This window comes from Tympanuchus pallidicinctus, unplaced genomic scaffold (assembly GCF_026119805.1).
Source record: "Tympanuchus pallidicinctus isolate F22 unplaced genomic scaffold, pur_lepc_1.0 scaffold3, whole genome shotgun sequence".
Taxonomy (NCBI): Eukaryota; Metazoa; Chordata; class Aves; order Galliformes; family Phasianidae; genus Tympanuchus; species Tympanuchus pallidicinctus.
Genome location: NW_026294747.1, coordinates 99,020,257 through 99,030,761, shown reverse-complemented (window position 1 = coordinate 99,030,761; position 10,505 = coordinate 99,020,257). Strand labels below are relative to the sequence as shown.

General features: G+C 43.4%; 1 protein-coding gene across 3 annotated transcripts in view; it reads right to left on the bottom strand.

Annotated features, from left to right (window-relative positions):
- Positions 1-264: 264 nt before the first annotated feature.
- ANO10 (anoctamin 10) overlaps positions 265-10,505 on the bottom strand; it is a 114,306-nt gene continuing 104,065 nt past the window's right edge. For all 3 annotated transcript variants that reach the window (XM_052695895.1, XM_052695896.1, XM_052695898.1), the window contains exon 13: positions 265-2,016. In XM_052695895.1, coding sequence (XP_052551855.1) covers positions 1,981-2,016 — 36 coding nt within the window. In that variant the 3' untranslated portion in view covers positions 265-1,980. The remainder of the gene's footprint in view (positions 2,017-10,505) is intronic.

Below are 10,505 nucleotides of genomic sequence, written 5' to 3'. Positions count from 1 at the left end.
ATTAATTTGTATTGCACTTCTCTGTAAAAACAGCTTTCTGTGCTGCTGCTGCTAAGCAGCAATATAAAATTCAAGCTCTCTAGATAGGACCAGGCTATTCACTCCCATGTGTTCTTCACCACAACCAGGATTCTCCTCCAAACCAAACCCATCCTTGATTTCTCCCCTCAGATTGAGACATGAGAGTTTCCACTCCCACAGGCCTTGGGCACGCAGCTCCTCAGACTGGGAACAGACACATGTTACACAGCTTGCAAAAGGCAGTCACCAGTAAATACCTTATTTATTTTTTCTCATCTTTCAGGAGCAGTTCAGTGACAAAATACAACACAGCACCATCCAGGTAATAGTTCTCCATGGACCAGAAATGCTCTATCATGATTTTAGCATCGCAGCTGCTGCGCAGTGAGTTCTCCAGGGCAAACTACTCTCTACATTTGTGTAAATGACTGCCATACTCTTCACTCACACACTATGGAGGTTGTAGTGCCTCCACACCACCTGGCTGTAGGCCACCCAAGGAACATTATTACCCCCAGTCCTACATAACAATACTGAGCAGAAGTGAATGGATTTGCTCAAGGCAAGGACGGCTGCCGAGGTTGCTCACATCACCAGGTACCCAAACCTTACTACGTATTTTCCTATTAGGCTGCAGAAAACTGGAATAATGCAATAACTGTGAAGGCAAGTACAAAGTCAGCTTTGGGTAAGCCATTACTTATTTCTTTCATTTGACTACAGCTGAGATGCAACCTGATTCCTTTTCCAACCAATCCTGAGGCATTTTCAAAGACAACCCATGCAGCTGCCATCACAAACCTGCCCGCTTCATGCTCTGAAAGCAATACCAAGCAGAAGACAACAGGCTCCAGTCATAGCAGCTCTTACATCTCAAGAGGAACCATCCCCCAGGTTCCCCACTAACCACGCCGACCAGGCAGCAGGAGAAAAAACACTGAAATCTGCAATGGTAGCTTTTCTACATGCAGCCCCAGGAGCGTCATGCATAGGTAAGGTACACCTACTGCAAATTCAGGTCACAGCTGGAGAATGGAGATTACCCATGGTTAGGGGAGATTTTGGTCCTGTAACTGCCAAAAAGCAATTAAATGTTATGAAAATGACTCTTTTGTGAAATGCGGAGGGGGGATGAAGTGTTCGCTGGGCACCTGGGCACTGGTGTATCATGTTTACAATGCTGTGGTTCAAGGCCCAAGGAAGCGATGCCAAAAGCAAATGTAAACAAAACAATGCGTAAGTATCTGCTGCTTAATCTTCACAAGTTACTGCTCAGTACTGTTTCCTACTCAATGCTTTTACCCAACTTTGGGGAAGACTAACTCACACTTATTTGGGTAACCAGCACAGAGGAACGTGTAATGCACACCTTATATTTATGTTTAGATATTTCTCAGGTTATGTCAGGAACAATCATATTTCGTTACATAACGTAAGTTAATTTGCTATGTGCAAAAATTAGCTAATCAGCAGTGGTTGAATAAAAGAGAGGACTGGTTAACTATCATCATAAAGGGACAAAGCAGGCCGTAGGCTCAGAGGCAGCGCACTGAATGAAGTGCTGCTCCACCTTTTTCTTTCTGTTTTCTTTTACAAGATTACAGCTGAAGTCCCCGGGTGTCTTGGGGATGCTTATCCCAAGTTCTGTTTTCCATCAGTTGAAGTGTGGTGGGTCAGGAAGCCTTCAACCAGACCTTGTGCAGGCTGGACTGCTTTGTGTAGTGTCAGCTCCACAAACTGGTGTATGTAGAGGGGAAAAAAAAAAAGGAGTAGGAGAAATGATCTCTTTTTCACCGCCTCAAGTAGTGAGTATTTACCAGGTATCACAGAAGCAGGTGCCACGTGCAGACACACAGAATAGCATGGTGTGCACTCAGAGCTCCGCAGCATCATAAACAAAGGCTCAAGGAGTGCCCACGTCCACGTGTGACTGCTGTAGTCATCTTTGTTCCTTCATGTTTACTCCTTCAGTGATTCAGCAGCGAGTTTCATTTGCTGTGGGAGAAGAGAAAAAAAGCACATGAACTCAGTGGTAGTATGATGAATTAAACCAAACTTCATGTCAGAAACATGCTCATTGCATGGGATAATCTCAAACACAAAAGGAACTTAAAATACATTAGTTATTCATTAATATAGCAAATATTTGTTATTACCAGTACAAGAACATGTCTGCTGCTCATGTGCTGTGCATAGTTCTAAAATACATTCTTTGGAGAGATTGAGGTGTTAGTTCACTGTTAGATCGAGTTCCTCCTCTTATTCCTGTATTTGATTTCAGAGACTCGGCCCGGTAAATAGAGTCAACCCTAATTGTATCAAAAACATTCCAAAAGATGACTCCTCACAGTAAAACCCACCTACAGTTACTTTTGTTGCCATTTTTAATCTGCATTTCCAAGCCACCTATGAAAGAAGTATATTAATCTGCAATACAAATATTTATATGCTTCTCCATGGCAACAGCATAGAGAAAGCAAAATGGAATGGAATGCAGGAAGAGAAATTCCTCTTCTGCATCCTGATTCCCTTATTTGAATAAATGTCTGTGTAAAACTACAGCATCTTAATTAAAGTGACTTCAATCCCTAATGTAAAGACATGAGGGAGACACAGAACATAACCTAACTCAATTAATGACCTATCAAATTCAAACCCAATTCACTAATTTTAGAAACATTTTCTCAAATGCTGAGCATTGTTGGAATTAAATGAGGGACCGATCCTAAAGGGTCCCTTCCAACCCCAACCATTCTGTGACACGCAGAATGTGGAACAGGGCAAGGATGCTTCTCCTCCCTGATTTCTCCATTTTTCAACACGGTCTGGGGAAGAGCAACAAGCAAGCATACAACTATTTCTGAGGACTAGATAACAAATCTGGCCAAAAATAGTCAGAAGTGCAATGATTGCCATTGACTTCTGAAGGCCCTCCCAGCTTGCAGCTAGAATGCTCAGCCAGGAACCCTCTGCTGGTGTATTTTAAAGCTGTCTAAGAAACAAACATTTCTCAGATTGTTCAGTGAGAAGAAAAACTGAAAATAGCTCTGCTTACTGCCGCGCCACACGCAGCCCGGACACAAACAGACCAAACGCAATCACTCCCATATTTCAGGAAATGAATCAGAGCAGAGTGAGAACCCCAAAAGCTGAATATTTCGACTTTAATCATTCCCATGACACCAAAACCTCTTTTGCAATCCCTGGCAGCAGCGGGCTCCCCTCAGAGAGACCTTGGTGAGCAATGCGGGGTGGCACGGCTCAGCACAACTCCCTGCCAAGTTAGGCATGAGCAATTTTTTAATTTTCTCTTCTTTTACTCTGAGAGGAAACTTTTTTTTTTTTTAACTGGGAAAATATTTTTCTAGGACACCATCCAGGAAAGGGAGCATATTTTAATTGGCAAGGTCACCTTTCCCCCCAATGGTCCCAACAGGATTTTTTATGAATCTTTCATCAAAAAGACATTTAAACACGTAGGACAAGAGGAGTTAAGAACTCCTAACGCCTGCTTTTTAAACCTGCTTGGTACATCACAGCAAAGGCAAACGAGTGCTGGGCAGGCAGTGGTAGAAGCCCAGAAGTGCTGCCTGGAGCTGTGCTGCTCAGCAGAGCCGGCCCTGCGAACAGCTCTTGGTTTACCACCAGCTGAGGATCCCCCACAACAGCTATGGGACCCCTGGCCCCATAGGCTCATGTTCAGCCTTCAGCAGCACTCTGTGCACCAGCATCTATAGTCATTGAGTTTGTCACAGAGGGTCTACAACCAATATCAATTTGTTGTAGATTCCAGAGCCTAGCTTAATCTAGATTTCCACTGGTGGGAATTGCTCTAGAAACTTCTCTGCTGTAATGCAGTATTTTGCTACTTCTATTTTAATTTCACGTTTGAAAGCATGCATAATATAATTAAGCAGTACTTTTAGTAGAAATACCAAGACTCCTCAATGCAGCTTCACAAACAGGCTTCATCATTTACTTGGGCTTCACTACTTTTCAACACTACATTTCCTGAAAATACTTCAATAAAGCATCACAGATACCTTCTCACCACCAAAACAGTTGTGTACCAAACCTGGAAAGCAGGCTACTATCCTTGTGTGTTTATAACCAGAAACACCAAATAAATTTTAATACACTGAGTACAGATTGTTGTTGATCAGCGACAGATCCCTCTGCAACCAAAAGGTCTGTGGTGGTCCAGTTGTGCAGGTCAGAGAATCACAGAATCCCACAACAGCCTGGGTTGAAAAGGACCACAGTGATCACCTACTTTCAACCCCTGCTACATGCAGGTCACCAACCAGCAGACCAGGCTGCCCAGAGCCACGTCCAGCCTGGCCTTGAATGCCTCCAGGGATGGGGCATCCACAGCCTCCTTGGGCAACCTGTTCCAGTGCCTCACCACCTCTGTGTGAAAAATTTCCTACTAATATTTAACCTAAATCACCCTTGCCTCAGTTTAAAACCATTCTCCCCTGTGCTATCACTATCCACCCTCATAAACAGCCATTTCCCCTCCTGTTTATACTCTCCCTTCAAGTACTGGAAGGCCACAGTGAGGTCTCCCTGGAGCCCTCTCTTCTCCAAACTGAACAAGCCCAGTTCCCTCAACCTTTCCTCATAGGAGAGGTGCTCCAGGCCTCTGACCGCCTTAAGGTCAGAGCTGTGAACACCACTGCTGCACACAAGTTAAAGATAGAGCTGCCAACACAAGCTAACAGAAGCACACACTGACACCATAGATTTCTACTGAAGCAAAATCAGCCCAGCTGCAGGGCTGGTGCTCTGTTCCAGCCTCACTGGACGTCAGGCCTGCTCATGGCAGTGAGAACCCCCTCATTGTGAGCACCGTGAACACAGCCTGCAGGCAATGCACCCCTCCCCACCTCACGCTGGAGTTGTGCTTGGTGCTGGTGAGCCACCCCCTAATTACTCCTTTTACTGCTGTGTGTGGTAACACAAACACAATTTAACCACAGCCTGAGGAAAGCTATGTATTTTTTTTTAATTTACAAATTAAAATAAATGAAAGCAGAATTTAATGACTCAGCAGCTTGGTGCTTTTCCAAATGTGCACTCAACATACATGTTTGTATATACGAGCAGACACAAACAGGCATACAGCTAAATGTAAGAAGACAAAGGCAGATGTTTCTAATCAGCAGCTTTAACTTCTGGTTTTCCTGTACTGGCCATGCTGAATGGCTCACCCCTAACTCACCACTTAAAGAAAGTGCGGTGCTATGTGCCATCTTTCTCATTTTCTCCAAGCAATTATAAGAGAGCAGGATGAATACATATTATAATTACTCTTTCCTAGTGGTGTGCAGTTTTCAAAGACAGTTTCTTAGGCCTCAAGCTGTTTATGACAACTGTAAAAACGTTACCAACATGAGTAAGTACCAGCCAACTACAGACAAGGGAAATTAACACCTACTTCAAGACTCAGTCAGACTCTTCCACAACTAGTATTTTACTTTGTGCAGAAGAGTGAGAATGTATTCAATGGAAATTTGTTCCTGCTGAGCATTATGGCAGAAGGTTGCACTGTTTGCCTAGAGGCACCAATCTTCCCTCTGGGTTGTGGCAAGCAGCATTTGACTGCAGGGAATGGACTCATTTTTCCAGCGACCTAAGATACAACCGCCACAAGAGATGATAACTGAGGCTTGTTTACAGTAGCAATAAACACTTTTTAGTGCAGATTTTCGATAAGGAAGTAGAAGAATTTTAAATAGAAGATAACAGACAAAGAAAAAAGTGCTGAGCTGCACAGCTCTCATGAGAAGGACACTGAAAGCAATGAGAACAACTCACCTCTCTGAGGACTGAAAGGCTACTGACCCATACGAGGTTTATTCTTTTCTTTTCTAAAATGAAATACCATGGTCTAAACTCAGTACTGACCCTGTTTGTAGAATTCCTGAAGATCCTTCCAGGCTGAAAAGTTTTTATACTTATTCCTGCAGCACTGGTGACACAGGAGTATGTCTGCACCCTAGAAATCCTGAGTAGGAATCTACAACAAACAGCAGTAGAGAAGTGCAAAAAATAGTTCTCTTCCCTTTTACATATGCCTAATTCATGACAGAATACTCAGTACAAAAAGCTAGCATTAATGAAACAAGAAGTTTGCAAAATTAGTAAGTGCAGAGTCAGGGAAAACTTGGAGAATCACATAATACATGCCTTGGAGTACTGTGTGTGATTAATAGTGCTATAAGACATAGCAGACAAAGCAATGCCATTTGTAGATATTTTCAAGACTTTTTTCCTGATCTACTTCATACTGTCTTCAATTTAAATTGCAGAGCATTAATTAATACTCATTATAGTATTCTCACTGTATTAGTCACCCTTTGCTGAATCTTATTTTAATTCAGTAGTGCAAAAATGTGGAGGTACTAATAGAAGAAAATACTACTACAACACTATCTAACACAGCTTCAAAAGTATGGCTTATTTATTCTTCTGACCCTCAGCACATTTTAAATTGTATTAACTTATACATTTTAAAAATAATTTATTTCACTGTTTCTGAATATATGATTGCAAAATGAGAGATAAATATATAATGCTAAATGAGATATCTAAGTGCTTAAGGAGAACGTGTGCTCTGAATCTTTTCACAGTGTGACAGAACACCAGAGGAAGAGCTCTTCTCTTCAGGTTGTGCAATTCCCCCTCATCCAATAAGCAGCCAGTCAACAGATTTTGGAGTCAGATGTTTGACCAGCTCAGAAAGCAATTACGCAGAAGCATCCAAAGTGACACAGCCTCAACCATGTCTCAGTTCAGAAGGACAGACTGTGGAGACTGGAGAGCAGTGTCTGTATTTCTCACATTTCCTGAACCTCCAGGTAGGAACTGAGGAAGCAAATTCCTCCACGCTGTACGGGCAGACAAATCTGAGACAGCCTCATTTAAGACTGAATGTGTACAAGTCTATAGGACCAGATGACATGCACCCCAGGTGCTAAGGGAGCTGGCTGATATTGCCAAGCCACTCTCCATCATATCTCAAAAGTCATGGCTGTCAGTTCCCAGTGACTGAAAAAAGGAAAACATCACTCCCCTTTATAAGAAAGGGAGGGAGGAGGACCCAACGAAGCAAAGGCTGGTGAGCCTCACCTCTATGCCTGGAAGATCATGGAGCAAATCCTCCTAGAAGAGATGTTAAGGCACATGAGGGATGAGTGGGTGATCTGAGACAGCCAACATGGCTTTACCAAGGGAAGGTTGCCCGACTAATCTTGTGGCTTTCTTGATGGTGTGACGGCATCAGCAGACAAAGGCAAGGCAATAGATGTCATCTACCTGGACTTCTTTGACATGGGCCCCCCACACCATCTCCTTATTTCTAAATTGGAGAGATATGGATTTGAAAGGTGGATAAGGAATTGGTTGGAAAGCTGCAGCCAAAGAGTTGTCATCAATAGTCCTACATCTGGGTGGAGGCTGGTGATTACTGGAGTCTCCCAGGGGTCTGTCTTGGGACCAGTACTCTTCAACATCTTTATCAGGGGCACAGATGATGGGATCAAGTGCAGCCTCAGCAAATTTGCTGATAACATCAAGCTGAGTGGGGCAGTTGATGCAGGACAAGGAAGGGATATCATCGACAGGGACCTTGATAAACTTGAATAGCAAACTCTACTGAGGCTCAACAAGGCAAAACAAAGTTTTGCACTTGGGTCAGAGTAATGCCAGATTTGTATACAGACTGGGAGAAGAACTACTTGAGTATCTCTACTGAGAAGGACTTAGGGGTCCTGGTAGATAAAAAACTTAATGTGGGCCAGCAGCGTATGCCTGCAGCCCGTAAGACCAACAGTATCCTGGGCTGCATCAGAAAAGAGGCAGCCAGCAGCGTGAGGAAGGGAATTGTCCCTCTCTACTTTGCCCTTGTAAGGCCCCAGCCAGAGTACTGCAACCAGGTCCAGGGCCCCCAGCACAGAAAGGTCTCAAGCTTCTGCAGAGGGCCCAAAAGAGGGCCAAGAAGATGATAAGAGGGAATGGTGGGGTTCTGATACAGGAGAAGAAGTTTTGAGTGCCCCATCCCTGGAGGTGTTTAAGGCCAGATTGGATGGGGCCCAGGGCAACCTGATGGGGTACCTGATATACTGATTGTCAACCCTGCCTATAGCAGGAGTTTGAAACATGATGACCCTTGAGGTCTCTTCCAACCCAAGCCATTCTACGATTGTGTGAGCAGGCCTCTGGACACAAAGCCTGGGGGGAACCTGGGCTGCAGGCACAGGCTGCTCCTGACTCGCAGAGGGTTTGACCGAGAGAACCCTGCATAGAGTATCTATCCCAGTGCTACACACACCAAAACCCACAAATGTTTTTCCATCGGCCTGTAACAAATTCTGTTGTACCAGAAGTGAGATACAAAGTTAAACTATTTAACATTGCAAAAAGAGAGAAAACACCAACACGACTTGCAATCCGTGTTCCAGCAGGAAACAGGCTGCATGAAAACCCTCAAGTTCTTTCGAACTGTGTTATGCCCCTCACTAAGGAAAAAAGACAAAAAGCACTTGGTAACACCACAGCTTCCTGACATAACATCTGGCACTTCAATTGGGCACACAAAGCCCAGCCACACAAGCCTGGCGCCCTCCCCAGCAGCAGCTTACACAGCATGCCTGTCCTGTCCTGAGCACCGTTTGTCCCAAGGATGACTTGGGCCCAAGTTTATTTCCAAATCTGTACGTGCCTGTAGCAGTGCTGAGTCCTAACAGTGTCCAAAAAAGAGTAACAGTAGCAGCAAAGGTTAATCCTCTACACAGAGGATTAATTAGGCAATCTAGTTGGACCCCAATCCAACTTCAGGCACTTCTTTGGGAAATTCCTACAGATGCCATGAATTTGAAATAAAAAGCAGGTAAGATGGAGGGCACATGGCTGTGCTGTTCTGTGCAACTGAATACAAAATACCAGAAATACAGAGCTCCCATCTGCCTTGCAGCAGGCAGCAAACTTCAACCGAGACCCATGTCAGATGATAACAAAGAAATAAACAACTCAGCAGTATAAATAGAAAATATTAAAATACTCCTAAAGCATAAACCATGTGGTTAGAAACAATTTTCACACTAAGTGCTGGGCAGATACGTAGCAAAAGCAAGTGCTTCTTTTTTTTTTTTTAAGGTGTTCTTTTTAAAGAAAGAACTCACCTCCCAGTTCGTATCTCAGAATATCATATCATAGAATGGCCTGGGTTGAGAAGGACCACAATGATCATCTACTTTCAATCCCCCTGCCACGTGCAGGGTCACCAACCACCAGATCAGGCTGCCCAGCCACATCTGCCACACCAGCATGAAAAATGAGTTTAATTGTGAAGTAATTGTTATCACAATATTTACAAAATATTTCACTGCACTACAGAAGGAGAAACTACTCAATATTTAAGTTATTTGGTGAAAGACTACTTTCAGTTCTACTTAAGAGTTTAGTGGGCTAAGAAACCAAGATCAGAAGGAGAAAGTCCCTGCCAGCTCACATCAATTGTTTTTCTCTCCTGCAGAGGCTCTCCTGCCCTGCTGACACCACTCCCAGTACCATACTATTTTTCCTCAAAGTAAGCTTTCCCTCTTCATTTCACATTTCATATTCCTTATATTCTTGCTTTTCATCCATTTACAGCCTACTAAAAATAACAGACCTGGTAACCAACTGCTAGTTACAACAGATTTATTATTATTCTGAAATCACTTCTACCGATTTTAAAATGTAACAAAGGCTCCTTTGCTGGTAGTGTCAGAATAGACAGCACAGCTGGCAGAATTCATTTGTGCATCGAAGAGACCTGTAATGAGGTAAATGCACCATCCGCCAAACAGCCATTCCTAGGAAAGGCTTCGCATGAGGAAAAAATGCAGCTTGTTTTCCACTAATTGAAGACTGGGCTAAGCACAAGGATTGATCAGTTATAGCCATTGACTTGTGTTTAAAAATACATTTAAGTCAATACCTGTCTGACCAACTAAAGCCACATACCTAGTTGGATAAAGTCCATTACTCAATTGGTCATGGGGATTTACGGCTGACTTGGCTCAGGAAGTTCTCGGGCTGAGCACAGGCAGAGGATGGGAAAAAAACAATAGAGCATGACATTATAATCATCATAATTATACATAAATACACATGCCCTGCTCTTCACTCTGTCCTAGGGACCTGCATAGGGCCTGGCCTAGAGAAACAGCCCGCACGCAGATATAGCCACATGCACAATGGGCACGTGCAGATTGCCTACCTTCCCATTCTCATTTACGACACAAAATTCCTAATAAGCCATTAGTGTCAGAAAACTACAGAAGACTGTCTGGCAAGTACGTACAAGAGACAGAATATGGTTTGAAACAGCCTGCAGACAGTTTGAAAATAAAGTAGAACATCGATTTGGTAGTTTGTAACTCTGCATTTCCCAAGATGATGAAAGTTACAACAGCTGGCACAGTCTTAAATTATAG